The sequence below is a fragment of the Coregonus lavaretus genome, assembly GCF_964263955.1.
Source record: "Coregonus lavaretus genome assembly, chromosome: 3".
Classification (NCBI taxonomy): Eukaryota; Metazoa; Chordata; class Actinopteri; order Salmoniformes; family Salmonidae; genus Coregonus; species Coregonus lavaretus.
In genome coordinates this window covers 1,269,946-1,295,348 of record NC_139990.1, presented here as the reverse complement: position 1 = coordinate 1,295,348, position 25,403 = coordinate 1,269,946, and the positions used below count along the sequence as shown (strand labels likewise).

General features: G+C 45.3%; 1 protein-coding gene across 1 annotated transcript in view; it reads left to right on the top strand.

The window, feature by feature from the left end:
• Positions 1 to 19,323, top strand: part of LOC311110341 (uncharacterized protein) — an 86,258-nt gene extending 66,935 nt beyond the window's left edge. Inside the window, exons 7-16 of the mRNA XM_084152998.1 lie at positions 1,063 to 1,217; positions 1,362 to 1,438; positions 5,861 to 6,123; positions 6,537 to 6,879; positions 10,681 to 10,861; positions 13,536 to 13,640; positions 14,181 to 14,243; positions 14,463 to 14,532; positions 17,158 to 17,430; positions 18,882 to 19,323. Of these exons, the coding sequence (XP_084009124.1) occupies positions 1,063 to 1,217; positions 1,362 to 1,438; positions 5,861 to 6,123; positions 6,537 to 6,879; positions 10,681 to 10,861; positions 13,536 to 13,640; positions 14,181 to 14,243; positions 14,463 to 14,532; positions 17,158 to 17,430; positions 18,882 to 18,892 (1,541 nt within the window). The 3' untranslated portion in view covers positions 18,893 to 19,323. The remainder of the gene's footprint in view (positions 1 to 1,062; positions 1,218 to 1,361; positions 1,439 to 5,860; positions 6,124 to 6,536; positions 6,880 to 10,680; positions 10,862 to 13,535; positions 13,641 to 14,180; positions 14,244 to 14,462; positions 14,533 to 17,157; positions 17,431 to 18,881) is intronic.
• The last annotated feature ends 6,080 nt before the right edge of the window (positions 19,324 to 25,403 follow it).

Below are 25,403 nucleotides of genomic sequence, written 5' to 3'. Positions count from 1 at the left end.
TTACAGTATACACCAGACTACCACTAGTTACAGCATACACCAGACTACCACTAGTTACAGTATACACCAGACTACCACTAGTTACAGTATACACCAGACTACCACTAGTTACAGTATACATCAGACTACCACTAGTTACAGCATACACCAGACTACCACTAGTTACAGTATACACCAGACTACCACTAGTTACAGTATACACCAGACTACCACTAGTTACAGCATACACCAGACTACCACTAGTTACAGTATACACCAGACTACCACTAGTTACAGTATACACCAGACTACCACTAGTTACAGTATACACCAGACTACCACTAGTTACAGCATACACCAGACTACCACTAGTTACAGTATACACCAGACTACCACTAGTTACAGTACAGTATACACCAGACTACCACTAGTTACAGTATACACCAGACTACCACTAGTTACAGTATACACCAGACTACCACTAGTTACAGTACAGTATACACCAGACTACCACTAGTTACAGTATACACCAGACTACCACTAGTTACAGTATACACCAGACTACCACTAGTTACAGTACAGTATACACCAGACTACCACTAGTTACAGTATACACCAGACTACCATTAGTTACAGTATACACCAGACGACCACTAGTTACAGTATACACCAGACTACCACTAGTTACAGTATACACCAGACTACCACTAGTTACAGTATACACCAGACTACCACTAGTTACAGTATACACCAGACTACCATTAGTTACAGTATACACCAGACTACCACTAGTTACAGTACAGTATACACCAGACTACCACTAGTTACAGTATCTTTGTCTCTTGCCTTATTTCAGACATTGGAAGTAAATTCAGTCCGCCACGAACATAAGTAGTTACATCCTGCAGCCCCTAATATGACCTGTAAGGCTCACAGCTGGCCAGACGGCCACCCTGAATAACTGTATCTGCCACCGTTACATTCTCAGTCGGTGGCCTATCGTGATCACTGCTGTAATTATTAGGGGTCCTGACCTAACCTAGTCCCTCCTGCCTGTTTTCTTCATGTCTGTGATGTACTCAGACTCTCACCACTGCTCCCGTTCAGCCTCAGCCAGCCCCCTGGACGCCTGCTCCCACCACCACCCTCACCGGGACTCCTCCGAACGCTGGAGGGGAGGAGTGTCCGCCAGCACGCCCGATATCACACAGCGCCAACGCCGACGGAACTCAACGCTGGTCAGCGCACGTCCACACACACACATGTTCAAGCATAAATGTTAACACACACACTATAATTCCAGGTATTCTGCCATAATGTGGTTGGGGCTCCAGCGTGATGTCATTAACCCTAACTGTTCACCCTTATTGTTGGATGAGAAGAAGAAAGACAAGGAGAGGGAGAATGAAAAAGAGAAAGTTCTGAAGAAGACCAGATCCAGATCCAGGCCTGAGTCCAGGTATTGTTAGACACAGGACACAGAACACAGATTACAGATTACAGATTACAGATTACAGAACACAGATTACAGGACACAGGACACCGATTACAGATTGCAGGACACAGAATACAGGACACAGGACACAGATTACGGGACACAGGACACAGATTACAGAACACAGATTACAGATTACAGGACACAGATTACAGAACACAGGACACAGATTACAGAACACAGGACACAGAACACAGGACAAAGATTACAGAACACAGGACACAGATTACAGAACACAGAACACAGGACACAGGTTACAGAACACAGGACACATATGACAGATTACAGAACACAGATTACAGGACACAGATTACAGATTACAGAACACAGGACACATATTACAGATGACAGATTACAGGACACAGAACACAGATTACAGATTACAGGACACAGATTACAGGACACAGAGGACAGATTACAGATTACAGATTACAGAACACAGATTACAGGACACAGATGACAGAACACAGATTACAGAACACAGGACACAGAATACAGAACACATAACACAGATTACAGATTACAGGACACAGATTACAGAACACAGATTACAGAACACAGATTACAGAACACAGAACACAGGACACATATTACAGAACACAGAACACAGGACACAGATTACAGAACACAGGACACAGATTACAGAACACATGACACAGATTACAGAACACAGGACACAGAACACAGGACACAGGTTACAGAACACAGGACACAGGTTACAGAACACAGGACACATATGACAGATTACAGAACACAGATTACAGGACACAGATTACAGATTACAGAACACAGGACACATATTACAGAACACAGATTACAGATGACAGATTACAGGACACAGAACACAGATTACAGATTACAGGACACAGATTACAGGACACAGAGGACAGATTACAGATTACAGAACACAGATTACAGGACACAGATGACAGAACACAGATTACAGAACACAGGACACAGATTACAGAACACATAACACAGATTACAGATTACAGGACACAGATTACAGAACACAGATTACAGAACACAGAACACAGATTACAGAACACAGAACACAGGACACATATTACAGAACACAGGACACAGATTACAGAACACATGACACAGATGACAGATTACAGAACACGGATTACAGGACACAGATTACAGAACACAGGACACAGATTACAGGACACAAATGACAGATTACAGTACACATATTACAGAAAACAGAATACAGATTACAGGACACAGATTACAGATTACAGAACACAGATTACAGAACACAGAACACAGGACACAGATTACAGAACACAGAACACATATTACAGAACACAGGACACAGATTACAGAACACAGATTACAGAACACAGGACACAGATTACAGAACACAGGACACAGATTACAGAACACATGACACAGATTACAGAACACAGGACACAGGACACAGAACACAGGACACAGATTACAGAACACAGGACACAGATGACAGATTACAGAACACAGATTGCAGAACACAGATTACAGAACACATATTACAGATTACAGGACACAGAACACGGATTACATATTACAGGACACAGATTACAGGACACCGGACACAGATTACAGATTACAGGACACAGATTACAGAACACAGATTACAGGACACAGAACACAGATTACAGAACACAGGACACAGATTACAGAACACAGGACACAGATTACAGAACACAGGACACAGATTACAGAACACAGGACACAGTACACAGTACACAGAACACAGGACACAGAACACAGAGCACAGATTACAGGACACAGAACACAACACAGGACACAGATTACAGAACACAAGACACAGATTTCAGGACACAGAACACAACACAGGACAAAGATTACAGAAGACAGAACACAGTGCACAGATTACAGGACACAGAACACAGATTACAGAACACAGATTACAGAACACAGATTACAGAAAACAGATTACAGAACACAACACAGGACACAGATTACAGGACTCGGAACACAGATTACAGAACACAGATTACAGAACACTGATTACAGATTAAAAAACACAGATTACAGAACACAGATTACAGAACACAGTTTACAAAATACAGATTACAGAACACAGGACACAGATTACAGAACACAGAATACAGATTACAGAACACAAATTATAGAACACAGATTACAGAACACAGAACACATATTACAGAATACAGAACACAGATTACAGAATACAGATTACAGATTACAGAACACAGAACACAGATTACAGAACACAGAACACAGGATGGAATAGATCCCAGAATATGTCTTGTGCCAAACAATAGAACTACTCTAAACTGTCCAATACTACAGGTCTCTTCCCAATAAAGGAAACACTTGAGTAAATTAGGGATATAAAATATATTGAAAGCAGGTGCTTCCACACAGGTGGGGTTCCTGAGCAATTCCTAAGCAATTAACATCCCATCATGCTTAGGGTCATGTATAAAAACGCTGGGCAGGCCATTCTTTTTGCCATTATTTTGGGTACAATGGCTATGCCCCCATAGGATGACAATGCCCCCATCCACAGGGCACGAATGGTCATTGAATGGTTTGATGAGCATGAAAACTATGTATGCCATAGCTGTCTCAGTCACCAGATCTCAACCCAATTGAACATTTATGGAAGATTCTTGAGCAGCGCTTGAGACAGCGATTTCCACCACCATCAACAAAACACCAGATAATGAAATTTCTCGTGGAAGACTGGTGTCACATCCCTCCAATAGAGTTCCAGACACTTGTAGAATCTATTCCAAGGTGCATTGAAGCTGTTCTGGAAGCTCGTGGTGACCCAACGCTCTATTGACACTTTTTATGTTGGTGTTTCCTTTATTTTGGAAGTTACCTCTACATGTCCCTATAGTAGTATAACACTGTCTTCTTTACACTGTAATCCTATTTTCTGACTAAAAAAGCTATTGATCTATGGTTTGTATGTCAAACTGTTTAGTTTTTCCCTCAGCTAAATTATCTCTCTGTAATCACACATCAAGACAGCCATGTTGTCTTTGATCCTCATGTATTAGATGCTGGTAGAGTGTGTTAGTGGAGAGGGATCTGTATTGGGTTAGCTTAGCGGAGGGAGGGAGGTTCAGCCCCGGGCCAGGTTAAATGGCCTGCCTCACTGACAGATGGTCCAGACTCAGTACATTAACTGGGCCCAAAGAGCCGCTGGACACCATTCAAACTGTTCAGACTGGTCTGCTGAGGGGTCTATCTGCCAAGACCAGGGGTAGAGGGGAAGCAACAGCACTCAGACAGAATGGGGTTTCCCCTGAGGGATGCTGCTCAGCGCTGGGAAACAGAGTCGCAAATGGCACCCTATTGCCTATAGCTTTTATTTTATTTTTTATTTAACCTTTATTTAACTAGGCAAGTCAGTTAAGAACAAGACCTGCATCCTGTCTAAAATACAAAGGACCTGCATCCTGTCTAAAATACAAAGGTCCTGCATCCTGTCTAAAATACAAAGGACATGCATCCTGTCTAAAATACAAAGGACATGCATCCTGTCTAAAATACAAAGGACCTGCATCCTGTCTAAAATACAAAGGACCTGCATCCTGTCTAAAATACAAAGGACCTGCATCCTGTCTAAAATACAAAGGACCTGCATCCTGTCTAAAATACAAAGGACCTGCATTCTGTCTAAAATACAAAGGACCTGCATCCTGTCTAAAATACAAAGGACCTGCATCCTGTCTAAAAAACTAGAGATATTACGATTTCAACTGCTGTTTCTATTTAATCCCTCCTCCCTCCCTCCTCCTTCCCTCTCTTCCCTCTTCCTTCCCTCCTCCTTCCCTCTTCATGCCCTCCTTCCTCCTTCCCTTCTTCCCTCCTACTTCCCTCTCTTCCCTCCTCCTTCCCTCCTCCTTCCCTCTCTTCCCTCTTCCTTCCCTCCTCCTTCCCTCTTCATGCCATCCTCCTTCCCTCCTCCTTCCCTCTCTTCCCTCTCTTCCCTCCTCCTTCCCTCCTCCTTCCCTTCTTCCCTCCTCCTTCCTCCTCCTTCCCTCCTCCTTCCCTCCTCCTTCCCTTCTTCCCTCCTCCTTCCCTCCTCCTTCCCTCTTCATGTCCACCTCCTTCCCTCTCTTCCCTCCTCCTTCCCTCTTCATGCCCTCCTACTTCCATCCTCCTTCCCGTCTCCATCCCTCTCTTCCCTCCTCCTTCCCTCCTCCTTCCCTTCTTCCCTCCGCCTTCCCTCCTCCTTCCCTCCTCCTTCCCTCCTCCTTCCCGTCTCCTTCCCTCTCTTCCCTTCTCCTTCCCTCCTCCTTCCCTCTCTTTCCTCCTCCTTCCCTCTCTTTCCTCCTCCTTCCCTCCTCCTTCCCTCTCTTCCCCACTTATCTCTTTTCATCTCTTTTCCTGCAGCAGTACCCCAAAACCCAAAAACAGACCTCCGTCGCCTGCGGCCCCCAAAAGCAGACCTCCGTCGCCTGCGGCCCCCAAAAGCAGACCGTTGTCCCCCTGCCCTCCAATGGCTCCCAAGACCCCCTCCACAGGCAAGAAGACCCCCACAGGCACCAAGACTCGCCCCAAAAGAGCCCAGACCCCTGCCAGGGTACAGCCTCAGCCGGTCGCCGTGGAAACTAACAGCGAGCCCCATCAGCCAGACACTCCTGAGGAGACAAATAGTAAGTTTATTTCGCCGTGGTTACCGTATCCAAGCTCCAGGATGCCTTTTGCCTACAGCCGTGTTACAGAATCTTCTGTCATTTAGAGACTAGATACTTAGCGATATCTATCCATCATCTGTTTGTTTCTCTGGAGGTTCATGTATGTTTTATTGTCAAGATCTACTCTACCCTAACGGCCATACATTATTACTGTGGTCCCACTGTCCAAGATCAGGTCTCATGTTGTTTCTCTTCAGCTGTTACTTCTTGCCCTCTCTTCTTTGAGAAAACACACATTGTATTAACTTCATGAAGTTTAACACACATTGTATTAGCTTCAGATGAGCCTTGAAGTATATTCCAGGGTTATGATTCATCATGTGGCTTCAGATCTGAAACGGAGGCCTCTCCTGTCCCTCTTGGTCTTACAGGCTCCAGTAAAGTTCCTGCTATAACGGTGTCTTCGGCGCCGGTGACACACCACTCTCTTAGCGCACCAGTGGCTGCCTCTACCCCTACATCCACCCTAGAGCCGACTGCCTCTGCTGCCTCAACTCCCTCAACTGCCCCAACTACCCCATCTGTCCCGGCTGCCTCCGCTGCCTCATCTGCCCCGGCTGCCCCATCTACTCCTGCCACTCCGGCTTCCAGGCCCTCAGCCGGCACCAACGACCCAGAGGAAGCAGCTCGAGTCCTGGCTGAGAAACGCAGACAGGCCCGGGAGCAACGGGAGAGAGAGGAGCAGGAGCGCCTGGAGCAGGAGCAGAGGATACGGTCAGTCAGACCCTGGCTGGAATTGATTAGACATGTTATCCAGTTGATATTATAGCACTGTAGTATTATTGAATGTTATAGATTCAAATCAAATCAAATCAAATCAAATTTTATTGGCCACATGCGCCGAATACAACAGGTGCAGACATTACAGTGAAATGCTTACTTACAGCCCTTAACCAACAATGCATTTATTTTTAATAAAAAAGTAAAATAAAACAACAACAAAAAAGTGTTGAGAAAAAAAGAGCAGAAGTAAAATAAAATAACAGTAGGGAGGCTATGTATACAGGGGGGTACCGGTGCAGAGTCAATGTGCGGGGGCACCGGCTAGTTGAGGTAGTTGAAGTAATATGTACATGTGGGTAGAGTTAAAGTGACTATGCATAAATAATTAACAGAGTAGCAGCAGCGTAAAAAGATGGGGTGGGGAGCAGTTCAAATAGTCCGGGTAGCCATGATTAGCTGTTCAGGAGTCTTATGGCTTGGGGGTAGAAGCAGTTGAGAAGTCTTTTGGACCTAGACTTGGCACTCCGGTACCGCTTGCCGTGCGGTAGCAGAGAGAACAGTCTGTGACTAGGGTGGCTGGAGTCTTTGACAATTTTGAGGGCCTTCCTCTGACACCGCCTGGTATAGAGGTCCTGGATGGCAGGAAGCTTGGCCCCAGTGATGTACTGGGCCGTACGCACTACCCTCTGTAGTGCCTTGCAGTCGGAGGCCAAGCAGTTGCTATACCAGGCGGTGATGCAACCAGTCAGGATGCTCTCGATGGTGCAGCTGTATAATTTTTTGAGGATCTGATGACCCATGCCGAATCTTTTCAGTCTCCTGAGGGGGAATAGGCTTTGTCGTGCCCTCTTCACGACTGTCTTGGTGTGTTTGGACCATGATAGTTCGTTGGTGATGTGGACACCAAGGAACTTGAAGCTCTCAACCTGTTCCACTACGATGAGAATGGGTGCGTGCTCAGTCCTCTTTTTTTTCCTGTAGTCCACAATCATCTCCTTTGTCTTGGTCACATTGAGGGAGAGGTTGTTATCCTGGCACCACACGGCCAGGTCTCTGACCTCCTCCCTATAGGCTGTCTCATCGTTGTCGGTGATCAGGCCTACCACTGTTGTGTCGTCGGCAAACTTAATGATGGTGTTGGAGTCGTGCCTGGCCATGCAGTCATGGGTGAACAGGGAGTACAGGAGGGGACTGAGCACGCACCCCTGAGGGGCCCCCGTGTTGAGGATCAGTGTGGCAGATGTGTTGTTACCTACCCTTACCACCTGGGGGCGGCCCGTCAGGAAGTCCAGGATCCAGTTGCAGAGGGAGGTGTTTAGTCCCAGGATCCTTAGCTTAGTGATGAGCTTTGAGGGCACTATGGTGTTGAATGCTGAGCTGTAGTCAATGAATAGCATTCTCACATAGGTGTTCCTCTTGTCCAGGTGGGAAAGGGCAGTGTGGAGTGCAATAGAGATTGCATCATCTGTGGATCTGTTGGGGCGGTATGCAAATTGGAGTGGGTCTAGGGTTTCTGGGATAATGGTGTTGATGTGAGCCATGACCAGCCTTTCAAAGCACTTCATGGCTACAGACGTCAGTGCTACGGGTCGGTAGTCATTTAGGCAGGTTATCTTAGTGTCCTTGGGCATGGGGACTATGGTGGTCTGCTTGAAACATGTGGTATTACAGACTCAGTCAGGGACATGTTGAAAATGTCAGTGAAGACACTTGCCAGTTGGTCAGCACATGCTCGGAGTACACATCCTGGTAATCCGTCTGGACCTGCGGCCTTGTGAATGTTGACCTGCTTAAAAGTCTTACTCACATCGGCTACGGAGAGCGTGATCACATAGTCATCCGGAACAGCTGGTGCTCTCATGCATGCTTCAGTGTTGCTTGCCTCGAAGCGAGCATAGAAGTGGTTTAGCTCGTCTGGTAGGCTTGTGTCACTGGGCAGCTCGCGGCTGTGCTTCCCTTTGTAGTCTGTAATAGTTTTCAAGCCCTGCCACATCCGACGAGCGTCAGAGCCGGTGTAGTACGATTCAATCTTAGTCCTGTATTGACTCTTTGCCTGTTTGATGGTTTGTCGGAGGGCATAGCGGGATTTCTTATAAGCGTCCGGGTTAGAGTCCCGCTCCTTGAAAGCGGCAGCTCTACCCTTTAGCTCAGTGCAGATGTTTCCTGTAATCCATGGCTTCTGGTTGGGGTATGTACGTACGGTCACTGTGGGGACGACATCATCGATGCACTTATTGATGAAGCCAGTGACTGATGTGGTGTACTCCTCAATGCTATCTGAAGAATCCCGGAACATGTTCCAGTCTGTGCTAGCAAAACAGTCCTGTAGCTTAGCATCTGCGTCATCTGACCACTTTTTTATTAACCGAGTCACTGGTGCTTCCTGCTTTAGTTTTTGCTTATAAGCAGGAATCAGGAGGATATAGTTATGGTCAGATTTGCCAAATGGAGGGCGAGGGAGAGCTTTGTATGCGTCTCTGTGTGTGGAGTAAAGGTGGTCTAGAGTTTTTTTTCCTCTGGTTGCACATTTAACATGCTGGTAGAAATTAGGTAGAACGGATTTAAGTTTCCCTGCATTAAAGTCCCCGGCCACTAGGAGCGCTGCCTCTGGATGAGCGTTTTCCTGTTAACTTATGGCCTTATACAGCTCATTCAGTGCAATCTTAATGCCAGCATTGGTTTGTGGTGGTAAATAGACAGCTATGAAAAATATAGATGAAAACTCTCTTGGTAAATAGTGTGGTCTACAGCTTATCATAAGATACTCTACCTCAGGTGAGCAAAACCTCGAGACTTCCTTAGTATTTGATTTTGTGCACCAGCTGTTGTTTACAAATATACACAGACCGCCACCCCTTGTCTTACCAGAGTCAGCCGTTCTATCCTGCCGATGTAGCGTATAGCCCGCTAGCTGTATGTTATCCATGTCGTCGTTCAGCCACGACTCGGTGAAACATAAGATATTACAGTTTTTAATGTCCCGTTGGTAGGATAACCATAATCTTAGGTCATCCAATTTATTTTCCAATGATTGAAGATTGGCTAATAGGATTGATGGGAGCGGCAGTTTACTCGCTCGCCATCGGATCCTTGCAAGGCACCCCGAACCTACGTCCACGATATCTCCGTCTCTTCCTCATGCGAATGACGGGGATTTGGGCCTTGTCGGGTGTCTGTAGGATATCCTTCGCGGCCGCCTCGTTGAAGAAAAATTATTCGTCCAATACGAAGTGAGTAATCGCTGTCCTGATATCCAGAAGCTCTTTTTGGTTATAAGAGACGATGGCAGAAACATTATGTACAAAATAAATTACAAATAACGCGGAAAAACACACATAATAGTACAATTGGTTAGAGGGCTGTAAAACGGCAGCCATCTTCTCCGGCGCCATTCTTACGAATAGATTGGAGTGTTGTGTATGTCTGTCTGTCTATAGCAGGGGTTCTTCAACTTTTTCAGCTCAAGGCCCAAATGAGAAACTGACCGTCCTCCCGTGACCCAAATCGTTCTCCAACGACCCAAATTAAAAAGAAATAGTGTGTGATTTATAGATGTATTCTCATAACTCGCGACCCACCTTTCACCTTTCACATGACCAGGGCCCGATTTGTGTCCCGACCCATAGTTTATGAAACCCTGGTCTATAGACATAAATGGTTTACTGTTCGCCTAATGTCCAAGACAAGTGTGTACCGTACAGATGTGTCATGTTGTGTGTTGATTTGAAAATGCTGTCCAGTGTGAGCATATATGAGCATATGCGGACCTGACTGAGCATGCTCCCTGTGCAGGATTGCTCGTGAGGAGGGCATGGCTCGGGAGGCGGAGGAGAGGAGGCGCAGGGAGGAGGAGGCACGCCTCATGGCAAAGGAGCAGCTTCTGAGAGACGAGGCCCAGCAGCTGGAGGAGGAGAAGGAGGCACAGGAGAAAGCCAAGGCGGAACAGGAGGAGACCCAACGCCTGCAGAAACAGGTGGGAGAGAGACAGTGGGTAATGACAACAGCGTAGAAGAAGACGTATGGCTCAGGTTGACCTAGCTTAGGTCAAGGGAACGTTATGAGAGGGAATGTTCGCTGTTTGAGGGAACAGGCATATGTGATGTAAGGCCAACAATCAGCATGTCATTGCCACCATGCCTTCTCCAGGCAGACGCCCAGCATTTATTGGAGCTGAGTGAGAACGTTGTAACTGTGGGATAGTGACAGCTCTGTCCTCCCCCTGTCCCCCGTCTCTGCTCCGCACTGCAGTGGGCTAACAGGGGATAGGGAATGACAGTGTGCCCACTACCCCTGCCTGTCGCATTCAGACATGCTTGAATCCGTTCTCCCCAGAGGGAAGCCCAGTGCAATCTGCCGTTTGTTCGACACTGCCAGCAGCCATCTTCCTTGCAGTGTGTGTCAAGATAGTGAGGCATCATATTCATACAATATTTTCAGCTATCTCATGAACCATGACAAAGCAAGTTTTATCTTCCAGGCAACTTTGAACATTAAAATGTCATTGCAAACATCTGTAGTTACTCAACTGTATACCACATGTGTTTTGCACTGTTTATGAAGCATAGCAACCTTTAGCTACTTGCTGCCTGTGGTTACAGTGAGGGGAAAAAAGTATTTGATCGCCTGCTGATTTTGTACGTTTGCCCACTGACAAAGACATGATCAGTCTATAATTTTAATGGTAGGTTTATTTGAACAGTGAGAGACAGAATAACAAAAAAAAAATCCAGAAAAACGCATGTCAAAAATGTTATAAATTGATTTGCATTTTAATGAGGGAAATAAGTATTTGACCCCCTCTCAATCAGAAAGATTTCTGGCTCCCAGGTGTATTTTATACAGGTAACAAGCTGAGATTAGGAGCACACTCTTAAAGGGAGTGCTCCTAATCTCAGTTTGTTACCTGTATAAAAGACACCTGTCCACAGAAGCAATCAATCAATCAGATTCCAAACTCTCCACCATGGCCAAGACCAAAGAGCTCTCCAAGGATGTCAGGGACAAGATTGTAGACCTACACAAGGCTGGAATGGGCTGCAAGACCATCGCCAAGCAGCTTGGTGAGAAGGTGACAACAGTTGGTGCGATTATTCTCAAATGGAAGAAACAAAAAAGACCTGTCAATCTCCCTCGGCCTGGGGCTCCATGCAAGATCTCACCTCGTGGAGTTGCAATGATCATGAGAACAGTGAGGAATCAGCCCAAAACTACACGGGAGGATCTTGTCAATGATCTCAAGGCAGCTGGGATCATAGTCACCAAGAAAACAATTGGTAACACACTACGCCGTGAAGGACTGAAATCCTGCAGCGCCCACAAGGTCCCCCTACTCAAGAAAGCACATATACAGGGCCGTCTGAAGTTTGCCAATGAACATCTGAATGATTGAGAGGAGAACTGGGTGAAAGTGTTGTGGTCAGATGAGACCAAAATGGAGCTCTTTGGCATCAACTCAACTCGCCGTGTTTGGAGGAGGAGGAATGCTGCCTATGACCCCAAGAACACCATCCCCACCGTCAAACATGGAGGTGGAAACATTATGCTTTGGGGGTGTTTTTCTGCTAAGGGGACAGGACAACTTCACCGCATCAAAGGGACGATGGACGGGGCCATGTACCGTCAAATCTTAGGTGAGAACCTCCTTCCCTCAGCCAGGGCATTGAAAATGGGTCGTGGATGGGTATTCCAGCATGACAATGATCCAAAACACACGATCAAGGCAACAAAGGAGTGGCTCAAGAAGAAGCACATTAAGGTCCTGGAGTGGCCTAGCCAGTCCTAAATCCCATACTAAATCTGTGGAGGGAGCTGAATGTTCGAGTTGCCAAACGTCAGCCTCAAAACCTTAATGACTTGGAGAAGATCTGCAAAGAGGTGTGGGACAAAATCCCTCCTGAGATGTGTGTAAACCTGGTGGCCAACTACAAGAAATGTCTGTGATTCCCAACAATGGTTTTGCCACCAAGTACTAAATCATGTTTTGCAGAGGGGTCAAATACTTATTTCCCTCATTAAAATGCAAATCAATTTATAAAATTTCTGACATGCGTTTTTCAGGATTTTTTTGTTGTTATTCTCGCTCTCACTGTTCAAATAAACCTACCATTAAAATTATAGACTGATCATGTCTTTGTCAGTGGGCAAACGTACAAAATCAGCAGGGGATCAAATACTTTTTTCCCTCACTGTATAGCCCAGTGGTTTGTTTGGAACTGATGTGATCATAGCTTTGTTTTCACCCCTCCATTTATCACCTGTTTATTACTGATGACTCAAAAGACCCAGGGAGCTGTGAAATGGGATTATTACAGGGAGATATCAAGCCCTACCCAACAGCCTACTACAGTCTAGACTGGGAATCTGCTGCCACCTAGTGGTTAGAAAAGGGGGCTACTCTTGTATACATTTGCTAATAATTATTTTTACATTCTATCATTTGATATTATATGAAATTAGGGTTTCATCTAGACTGACACGATTCCCTTGTTGAGTAATTTCCCTGTTGTCTTAATAGCATGGTAGCATCCTATGAACATAAATGGGCTTTCCATAGTATTGATGACAGTATTGATGACAGTATTGATGTCAGTATTGATGATAGTATTGATGATAGTATTGATGATGTTGTTTTGTCCTGTCTGTGTCAGAGGGAAGAGGCCGAGGTCAAAGCTCGTGAGGAGGCGGAGCGTCAGCGCCTGGAGAGAGAGAATCACTTCCAAAAGGAGGAACAGGCACGCCTGGAGAGAAAGAAGGTGAGAGTGGAGGAGGGATGGACGCAGGAGGGAGGAGGGAGGGAGGAAGGAAGGAAGGAAGGAAGGAAGGAAGGAAGGAAGGATGGAGGGAGTGAGGAAGGAAGGAAGGAAGGAAGGAAGGAAGGAAGGAAGGAAGGAAGGAAGGAAGGAAGGAAGGAAGGAAGGAAGGAGGGAGGGAGGGAGGGAGGGAGGGAGGGAGGGAGGGAGGGAGGGAGGGAGGGAGGAAGGAAGGAAGGAAGGAAGGAAGGAAGGAAGGAAGGAAGGAAGGAAGGAAGGAGGGAGGGAGGAATGATGGAGGGAGGAAGGATGGAGGGAGGAGGGATGTATGGAGGAGGGGGACTCAGATTTAAAAGTCTAACTTGTCTTTACTTTCTACATTTTTTATATATAAATGTAGAACCAGGAGTTTTTCATCACATTGTATCCTGACTAGGAAAAACTCCCAGCCTTACATAAAATATGTTAAAGATACAGTGCATTAGTTGTAAATAATAAAATCAAGCACCTGACAACTTTTGCCTCTGCTGTTGAACTCCACAGCGCCTTGAGGAAATCATGAAGAGAACTCGCAAGAGTAGTGATGCTGGAGAAAAGGTGATTCATGTAAGACCTATGCTTCATATTAAAAACCCTTCTAGACCCTTTGATCAGATGAAAGATTATAACTTTCTAATTATTTAATTGACTGAATTCATATAGTGTCTGTCCAGATGTTCAGAGCACTTCTTGATAATAACACCTCATCCACCACCAATGTGTGCCAACCTTGTGCGATACACAGCAACCATTTGTGCCAATTTGTCCCATTTTATGTTCTTCTAGCCTTCACTGCCGAAGGAGTCCAATTCCCCAGCACAGGTCAATGGCAAGGATACTATGAAGAATGGGAAAGGTAAGTTCCATGCAGTGTCATTCTGCTGTCTCCTTCAACCTGTGATTTGATTTGATAAAAATGTATTTGGGTAAAAAATAATACAACATCCCAGCTAACAACAAACGTTCCCACAACTTTAGAGAACGTTCCCTTAAGAGTCTCATTAGGCTATCAACTAATGTTTTCATAGTAATGTTCTCGTGATGTGCAAGGAATGTTTCCAAGAGACCATCCCCTTAATGTCAAATAGAACATACCCAGAACATGTTTACCATGTTCTCAGAATTTAAGATATGTTCTAGACACGTTTCATGGGAACGTTGCATTAACATTCATGTGTCCAGTTTTCTGAGGGTTAGGAGAATATTCCATCCACGTCCCACTAAACATACACAGAACATGGTTGCCATGTTCTCAGAATATAAGATATTAATGTTCTAGATAAGTTTAATGAGAACTTTGCAGGAACATTTCTGTGTATCAGTTGTCACCTGATGATCCCAAAGAAACATTGTAAAAAAAAAAAGAATGTTTCATTACACATCTTGCCTTGTTACTGTTGCTGAGCCAATCAAGGCCCTGATTGGTGAACCAGTGATCTGTTCATAGCTCTTTGTCTGTTGGTAAGGTCAATTTATGTAGTTGACACACATGATTACATTGTGTATGTTCATTTATACTGTAATTATTATTCAACGTGTCCTCACCTGGAATTTGAGCTCACAACCTCTTGATTCACGGTACTCCGATTTTCCTACTACGCCACCATGTCCGTCCGTGTCAGGTATCGGTTAATCTGACTATTCTCATCATTGATTTGATTTAGGCCTATTTATTTCAGCAATTTAAGTGCTTTCATTATAGTTGTCTAATGTTGGTGGGGCATGTTCTCAGCTCAGGTCCTCTGTAGCTCAGCTGGTAGAGCACGGCGCTTGTAACGCCAAGGTAGTGGGTTCAATCCCCGGGACCACCCATACACAAAAATGTATGCGCGCATGACTGTAAGTCGCTTTGGAAAAAAGCGTCTGCTAAATGGCATACTATGTTAACCTGTTTTAATGATCCTCCTGAATCACTATGATCAATAAAAGTTTTTCTTGACTGTACTTTTAACAGAGCTGAGATTTACTTCAAAGTCCGTTCACCCTATTGCTTACGACCTTACACCTAGAGGTTGTGAGTTCCAATCCCAGTTGAGGACATGTTGAATAATAATGACTGTATGAATGAACATGCACAATGTAATCACGTATGTCAAAGTGTGTCAAATATGTAAGTTGAAAACACTGTGTGTGAATATCCCTAACCTTGCCAACAGACAAACAGAGCTGTGAATGTCCCAGTGGTTCACCAATCAGAGCCTTGATTGGCTCGGCAACAGTGAGTGCATATACAGTAATAATTAGATATTAAACTGATTATGGCAGTAGGCAGATTATGAAATAGTCATGTAAAAACCTTACTCTGCTTATCTTAATCAGTGTAAGGTCAAAATGGAAGTAAGCATACGCCGATTAAAACATCTAGTTTTCTGAGCAATCTTTCAAATTATTAGGACATGTAAACACCTTAATCGGCGTTCCAGCGGTCTATTTGATCTGCGCATGTGCTAGAACCAGCCGAGGAAGCCTCCCTCTTTAGCGCAAGTGAAGTGAGTTCGGAACAACTGAATGTATGCGTCTTAGAAGTAGTTTTCACATACAAACTTTAATGTATATGTCCGAACTCAGAATCAAAAATGCTTCGCAAAAATAACATGTTCGCTGAGGTAGAATGTTTATTTTGATTGGCGATTTTTTTCAATTTCTCTGTGTCATCAGGTAGCCTGATTTCAAATGTGTCCATGGAAACAGGATTATTAGGGAAATCGTTCTTCTTGGAAAGCATGTAAACGTTTTAATCAAACTATTATATTAATCTGACTATTCACAATAAATGCATTATTGTGTGCATGTAACCACACTCATTAACAAGCTGTGATGTTTAATTAATTTTTTTGTTGGGGAGAACGTTTCTTTGGGACCATAAGGCGACATCCTGACAACTGATAAACAGAAATGTTCTTGCAACGTTCCCATGAAACGTGTCTAGAAGATTCATATCTTATGTTCTGAGAACACGGCAACCATGTTCTGTGTATGTTTGGTGGGACGTTGATGGAATATTCTCCTAACCCTCAGAAAACTGGACACATCAATGTTCTTGCAACGTGACATGAAAAGTGTCTAGAACATTAATATTGGATATTCTGAGAACATGGTAACCACGTTCTGGGTATGTTCTGTTTGACATTAAGGGAATGTTTTCCTAACTCTAACGCCAAAACATGCTAAAAAGGTTCTTAGAAGGTCTTTGCAAACATAGATAGAATGTTCCCCCTAACTAACGGATAAATGGACACTCAAACATTAGTGGAACATTACAAAAACTTTCTCTCTCCCTAGAATTGTTAGCTGGGATGTGCATTAGATCCCAAGAGGATGTCACTTATTTACAAAGTGGTCTTGGACGGTAACAAATAATGTCATGATTAAAAGACAAGACAGTTACAAAACATTACATTCATTGAGAGATACCACTCAGTCAAGGACCATTTTCTTTGTAATTTAAAGAGAGCAACTTTTTACTTATTTTTTCTTGCAGCTCCTGAGAGCCAGCAGAGTGAAGCAGAATCCAGCCCTGTGCTGAATGTTGTCCGGCCAGCCATGCACCAGAACGGCCTCTCAGCCAAGGGGAAGGCAGCTGACTTTGAGCAGATCATCCAGCTATCCAATCACAGCGGGAGCAGCAACGGTGGGCCGGGAAAACCGGGGAGTGGCATCGTCAGTGACCCAATCCTGGCCTTCGAGGGAGGAGATCCCTTCCTAATGAAAACAGGTCCCATTAAGCCTCAGCATGCTGCAGGTAGCTATGCAGGTCAGGATTAAGACCATACATGCCATATCATTTCAACATTTCAAATGAAGCATTCTATCACTGTATCAGTACATAGCACTCTAGAATGTACGCAATCCCTAACTCTATAACCACAATACCAGCATGTGTATAGAGATCCACAGTGTGGATCTTATGCTGAAGGTATGCATGCTGTAGTTAGCTACAACCGTTACTAGAGTTTGCAGAGAGAGGGCTCCAAACCTTTACCACTATCCCCAAGCCTGGGCCCTAGCCTCTGGGCACACTTCCCAAGCTCCCTATGTGGGAGAGCTGATGTCCAAGACTGGAAAGAGGATCACAGTCCTGTTTCGGCATGTCCCTGATGTTGGCAAACGAGGCCCCCTTTATTATGCCAAGACCCCCACAGCCGGTCTCGAAGACAGCCACACCCAAGCATTAAATGTCAGCAAAGCAAACAAGAAAGCAATATGAATGAGACCAGTGGGACATACATAATATTATACCCCATATTTATGTCCCCACAGTCCATGGGGGTTCTAATGATAATGTCCCCACAGTCCATGGGGGTTCTAATGATAATGTCCCCACAGCCCAGGGGGTTCTAATGATGATGTCCCCACAGTCCATGGGGGTTCTAATGATAATGTCCCCACAGCCCAGGGGGTTCTAATGATGATGTCCCCACAGTCCATGGGGGTTCTAATGATAATGTCCCCACAGCGCAGGTGGTTCTAATGATAATGTCCCCACAGCCCAGGTGGTTCTAATGATAATGTCCCCACAGCCCAGGGGGTTCTAATGATAATGTCCCCACAGTCCATGGGGGTTCTAATGATAATGTCCCCACAGCCCAGGTGGTTCTAATGATAATGTCCCCACAGTCCATGGGGGTTCTAATGATAATGTCCCCACAGTCCATGGGGGTTCTAATGATAATGTCCCCACAGTCCATGGGGGTTTTAATGATAATGTCCCCACAGCCCAGGGGGTTCTAATGATGATGTCCCCACAGTCCATGGGGGTTCTAATGATAATGTCCCCACAGTCCATGGGGGTTCTAATGATAATGTCCCCACAGCCCAGGTGGTTCTAATGATAATGTCCCCACAGCACCAGGTGGTTCTAATGTTAATGTCCCCACAGTCCATGGGGGTTCTAATGATAATGTCCCCACAGCCCAGGTGGTTCTAATGATAATGTCCCCACAGCCCAGGTGGTTCTAATGATAATGTCCCCACAGCCCAGGTGGTTCTAATGATAATGTCCCCACAGCCCAAGGGGGTTGTAATGATAATGATGCATGCGGAATATCGTCCCTAGAACTGAATAATGTTATTGATAAGGTCTGATAGACAGTATGCCTCATGTACTGTAGACTTCATACTAGGTCATATTTTCAATTGAAGCAGAAAGCAATGCTGATTTTCTCTCTCTCTGTTCTCTCTCTCTCTTTCTCTCCGTCTCTCCAGAAGTTCTTTGAGACACCAGGCTTCCATTGAGACGCTTTACGCCACCGGTTGATCTAGTTGATTTGTGCCACACACCGCAACAGCTTAAAAAGGAAGTGTGCCAAACAAAGAAACAAACTATGAACTAAACTTTTAAATCACTAAAAATGTATAATGCCACAGAGGTCAAGAGGGAGGAAGAAAACTCTGCAAAGAAAAAACTGAATGAAAAAATAGAAATATCATCTGTATTCTCTGCATGTTTTGGTTGCAACATACATTGAGTTTTGTTGAAAATGTCAAATACCGATTTTATGGTGCACCTTAAACGACTGACAATGTAATATGAGGAATTTTAGAGAGTTGTAAGACCTGGAAATATACAATATTTGACTAAGGTTGTTGTTATTATTATTGTTGTTGTTGTTATGCTATTGCTGTTGTTATCTTAAGTTGAACAAAGTGTGTGTTGGTTGTTAGTCTTGAATCATTGAGTTATTTAACTAGGGGAGGGAACAGTGTGGGGATGGTGTCATGGGGAGCTGTGGGATAAAGCTTTATGAAAAGATGTCTCTATCTCTGTCTGTCTATCCATCTCTCTGTCTGTCTGTCTGCATATATGTATGTATGTCTGTCTGTCTGTCTGTCTGTCTGTCTGTCTGTCTGTCTGTCTGTCGTCTCTGCCTGTCTGTCTGTCTCTGTCTGTCTGTCGTCTCTGCCTGTCTGTCTGTCTGTTTGTCGTCTCTGCCTGTCTGTCTCTGTCGGCCTGTCTGTCTCTGTCTGCCTGTCTGTCTGTCTCTGTCTGCCTGTCTCTGTTTGTCTGTCTCTGCCTGTCTCTGTCTGTCTGTCTGTCTGTCTGTCTGTCTGGCTGTCTGGCTGTCTGGCTGTCTGTCTGCCTCTCATCTAACTAAGATCTGACACAGACTAAAGAGTCAGTTTGATCTGTGTGGACATCAACTCTAGGGAGTTAACATCTGACATGTCTGCCATACCTCTCACCTGAGACAGAGTCTTAAAGTTTTACAGTTAAGGTTGGTTTCTTCAGCGTTTCCCATGAGGATCACATTAATACAGGTAGAAATATCAGGACACAGTATATGTCCTCTATTCCTGGTCGCTGCTGGTTTAATGGCTGTGACTCATAAGCTGCTTCCTGCCTGGTTTAATGGCTGTGACTCATAAGCTGCTTCCTGCCTGGTTTAATGGCTGTGACTCATAAGCTGCTTCCTGCCTGGTTTAATGGCTGTGACTCATAAACTGCCTCCTGCCTGGTTTAATGGCTGTGACTCATAAGCTGCCTCCTGCCTGGTTTAATGGCTGTGACTCATAAGCTGCTTCCTGCCCGGTTTAATGGCTGTGACTCATAAGCTGCTTCCTGCCTGGTTTAATGGATGTGACTCATAAGCTGCTTCCTGCCTGGTTTAATGGCTGTGACTCATAAACTGCTTCCTGCCTGGTTTAATGGCTGTGACTCATAAGCTGCTTCCTGCCTGGTTTATAAACAGTGAAGGATGAACTTGTAGACATCTATTCATATATCAGGCTGCTGACAGAGGGAGAAATATTACAGTGGGGAACGAGAGGAGGGAGGTTGAGAGATTTAATCAGATCAAGGGACAGATAGAGTGTGAGACAGAGAGACACAGAGAGAGAGAGAGAGACAGAAAGAGAGTGAGAGAGAGCGTGAAAGATGGAGAGCGATAGATGTGTTAAAGGTCCAAATCAGCACTTTTTATCGCAATATCAAATCATGGTCACATTTGATTTGATAGTCTGGATTTTCCATTGGTAGATGCTCTCCTACAATCAATAAGCAACTGTTGATAAGCAACTGCTTGCGGTTAGGGTTAGGTTTAGAATAAGGGTTGGGTTTAGAATAAGGGTTAGGGTATGGTTTAAGGTTAAGGTTAGGGTAAGGGTTAAGGTTAGAGCTAGGGTTAGGGTTAGTAGATACAGTTGAAGTTGGAAGTTTACATACACCTTAGCCAAATATATTTAAACTTGGTTTTTCACAATTCCTGACATTTAATCCAAGTAAAAATTCCCTGTCTTAGGTCAGTTAGGATCACCACTTTATTTTAAGAATGTGAAATGTCAGAATAATAGTAGAAATAATTATTTATTTCAGCTTTTATTTCTTTCATCACATTCCCAGTGGGTCAGAAGTTGACATACACTCAATTAGTATTTGGTAGCATTGCCTGTAAATTGTTTAACTTGGGTCAAACGTTTCGGGTAGCCTTCCACAAGCTTCCCACAATAAGTTGGGTGAATTTTGGCCCATCGCTCCTGGTGTAACTGAGTCAGGTTTGTAGGCCTCCTTGCTCGCACACGCTTTTTCAGTTCTGCCCACACATTTTCTATAAGATTAAGGTCAGGGCTTTTTGATGGCCACTCCAATACCTTGACTTTGTTGTCCTTAAGCCATTGTGCCACAACTTTGGAAGTATGCTTGGGGTCATTGTCCATTTGAAAGACCCATTTGCGACCAAGCTTTAACTTCCTGACTGATGTCATGAGATGTTGCTTCAATATATCCTCATAATTTTCCTTCCTCATGATGCCATCTATTTTGTGAAGTGCACCAGTCCATCCTGCAGCAAAGCACCCCCACAGCATGATGCTGCCACCCCCGTGCTTCACGGTTGGGATGGTGTTCTTCGGCTTGCAAGTGCCCCCTTTTTCCTCCAAACATAACGATGGTCATTATGGCCAAACAGTTCTATTTTTGTTTCATCAGACCAGAGGACATTTCTCCAAAAAGTACGATCTTTGTCCCCATGTGCAGTAGCAAACCGTAGTCTGGCTTTTTTATGGCGGTTTTGGTGCAGTGGCTTCTTCCTTGCTGAGCGGCCTTTCAGGTTATGTTGATATAGACTCGTTTTACTGTGGCTATAGATACTTTTGTACCTGTTTCCTCCAGCATCTTCACAATGTCCTTTGCTGTTGTTCTGGGATTGTCACGCCCTGGCTCTGGGGACTCTAGTATGTTGAGCCAGGGTGTGAGTTTTCATTTGTGTATGTTCTAGTTGTTGTATATCTATGTTGGCCAGGGTGGCTCCCAATCAGAGACGGCTGTAGCTCGTTGTCTCTGATTGGGAGTCATACTTAGGTAGCCGTTAGGCATTCATTATTTGTGGTTTCTTGTTCTTATTTGGTTTGTGTTATACCGTAGACGTCACGTTATCGTCTGTTGTTTTGATCGTGTGATCATTCTCTTAATAAATATGTTCACCCTCAACGCTGCGCCTTGGTCCTCCTCCTTAGACGATCGTGACAGAAGAAACCACCAAGATGTGACCAAGCAGCGTGTCCAGGAGCCATCGCCAGGGAGATCCCTAACAGATCTCCTTCGCCTCCTCGACTGGGTCAAGCCGAGTGAGGAAGAGAAGGGCTTGACATTGTGGCAGAAGGGCGAAAGGCTGGCGAGGGACATGGAGACCTGGTCCACGGGTAGGGGAGATGCCCAGAAATTTTTTAGGGGGGGGCTAACGCCGTGGACGACGGGCCAGCAGGAGACCGCGGCAGAGCGGCCCAGCGGATTGGCAGAGGAGGCCGCCAGGTTACGGGGGCCACTGGTCGAAGAGGGGGTGGAAGATGTAGAGGCACGACGAGAGGTACTGGCGTGTGTTGCCAGTCCGGTCCGGCCTGTTCCTGATCCCCACGTAGGGCCAGTGGTGTGTGTTCCCAGTACGGTCCGGCCTGTTCCTGCCACTCGCACCAAGTCTACGGTGCGCATCGCCAGCTCGGCCCGGCCCATTCCTGCTCCCCGCACCAAGTCAGTGGTGCGTTTCGTCAGCCCTGTCCGGCCCGTTCCTGCTCTCCGCACCAAGTCTGTGGTGCGTGTCGCCAGCCCAGTCCGGCCCATTCCTGCTCCCCGCACCAAGTCAGTGGTGCGTTTCGTCAGCCCTGTCCGGCCCCTTCCTGCTCCCCGCACCAAGTCTGTGGTGCGTTTCGTCAGCCCTGTCCGGCCCGTTCCTGCTCTCCGCACCAAGTCTGTGGTGCGCGTCGCCAGCCCGGTCCGGCCCGCTCCTGCTCCCCGCACCAAGTCAGTGGTGCGTTTCGTCAGCCCTGTCCGGCCCCTTCCTGCTCCCCGCACCAAGTCTGTGGTGCGTTTCGTCAGCCCTGTCCGGCCCGTTCCTGCTCCCCGCACCAAGTCAGTGGTGCGCTTTGTCAGCCCGGTCCGGCCCGCTCCTGCTCCCCGCACCAAGCCAGTGGTGTGCGTCGTCAGTCCGGCACGGCCCGTGCCTGTTCCACCGGTGGCGGGTCCGGCACCGGTCAGGTGCTGCGTCACGCCGGAGCTAGAGCAATCCGCTCCACCAGTGTTCAGTTCAGCTCTGGTCAGCAGGGCCAGACCGGACCAGGGGTACTTTGGGGGGTTAGAGAAGGAGTGGGGGTCATGTCCGGAGCCGGATCCGCCGCCGAGGCGGAGTGCCCACCCGGTCCCTCCCCTGTTGTATTTGGTTGGCGCGGTCGGAGTCCGCGCCTTTAGGGGGGGGTACTGTCACGCCCTGGCTCTGGGGACTCTAGTATGTTGAGCCAGGGTGTGAGTTTTCATTTGTGTATGTTCTAGTTGTTGTATATCTATGTTGGCCAGGGTGGCTCCCAATCAGAGACGGCTGTAGCTCGTTGTCTCTGATTGGGAGTCATACTTAGGTAGCCGTTAGGCATTCATTATTTGTGGTTTCTTGTTCTTATTTGGTTTGTGTTATACCGTAGACGTCACGTTATCGTCTGTTGTTTTGATCGTGTGATCATTCTCTTAATAAATATGTTCACCCTCAACGCTGCGCCTTGGTCCTCCTCCTTAGACGATCGTGACAGGGATTGATTTGCACTTTTCGCACCAAAGTACGTTAATCTCTAGGAGACAGAACGTGTCTCCTTCCTGAGCGGTATGATGACTGCGTGGTCCCATGGTGTTTATACTTGCGTACTATTGTTTGTACAGATGAACGTGGTACCTTCAGACGTTTGGAAATTGCTCCCAAGGATGAACCAGACTTGTGGAGGTCAAAAAAAAAAAATCTGAGGTCTTGGCTGTTTTCTTTTGATTTTCTCATGATGTCAAGCAAAGAGGCACTGAGTTTGAAGGTAGGCCTTGAAATACATCCACAGGTACACCTCCAATTGACTCAAATGATGTAAATTAGCCTATCAGAAGCTTCTAAAGCCATCACATCAGTTTCTGGAATTTCCCAAGCTGTTTAAAGGCACAGTCAACTTAGTGTATGTAAACTTCTGACCCACTGGAATTGTGATACAGTGAATTATAAGTGAAATAATCTGTCTGTAAACAATTTTTGGAAAAATTATTTGTGTCATGCACAAAGTAGATGTCCTAACCGACTTGTCAAAACTATAGTTTGTTAACAAGAAATGTGTGGAGTGGTTGAAAAACAAGTTTTAATGACTCCAACCTAAGTGTATGTAAACTTCCGACTTCAACTGTAGTTAGTTGAACGGTTACTGATACTCTGTAGATAGTCTGTAGAGCATCTACAGATGGACTATCCAAATAAAGTGGTACCATCATTATTTCTTGGTAACAATTCATTTCCTTACTGTGATTGTTATCAATCAAATAAAAATAAATAGCTTCTTAGCAAAGGGCAATTTCTCAAGCAAGAATTTAGCTAGGACTGTCTGGGAGTGTAGGGAGGGGGAAACAAAAAAACTAGCAGTTATTGGCAGAGAGGTTTGGAACATTCTTTCTTATTGGTCTATTAACTAATTTACTGCATGTTGATGTCACCATGGAAGGCCAAATCTCCATCCCAACAAAACAGGCAGAAATTTCAGCCGGTCTTTTCAAACAGCTTTTACACTAAAAGGGCGCTATCATCATTCTCACAATTTCACAGTATTATTCCAACCTCATAGTGTGGAAATGTATATAAAACACGGGGAAATCACGTTTTTGACTGCACTGGACCTTTAAGTGCAGCCATACAGCTGTTCTGTCTGATCACTGGGGTACAATCGTCCGTTTCAGCCAGAGTAGCAGCTGGTGATGTGAATAATTCAGTCAGTTTCATCCCTCCATTCCAGACATCTTATTTTCTCAAGAGAAGAATGTGCAATTTTTTTTTGTTTGTTTGTTGATGCAAATTGTATGGTTTCTGCCTCACAAGTGCTTCAGTGGACAATGGTAATGGGAGTAAATAGGTTTGTTGGTTGGTCATTAGTTTGATACAGTATGTTTAGCTATGTAAGATTATATAATGCCAGAAGGTGGCAGCACTAGTTTTACAAACACAATGCGGAGCCAAGAGGATCATTCAACAACTGTTCAGATGTCTCCTGCTGGTCTTTTATAAGGGTATCTTTATCACAGATACTCCAGTGAGTAGAAAGCCGATCATTAGGATCACATGAAGTCATCAAATGTCACAAGGATAGTAAAGGGTCTTTTGACGTCAAATGTGTTTGCAGACAGTCTCATCTACAACACATGGATTCTATTTAGAACATTCAAATACAAACAATAAAAACTGAGATTTTCTGCTTGCTGTTATTAGTCCCTCAAAAGGAGGGACATCA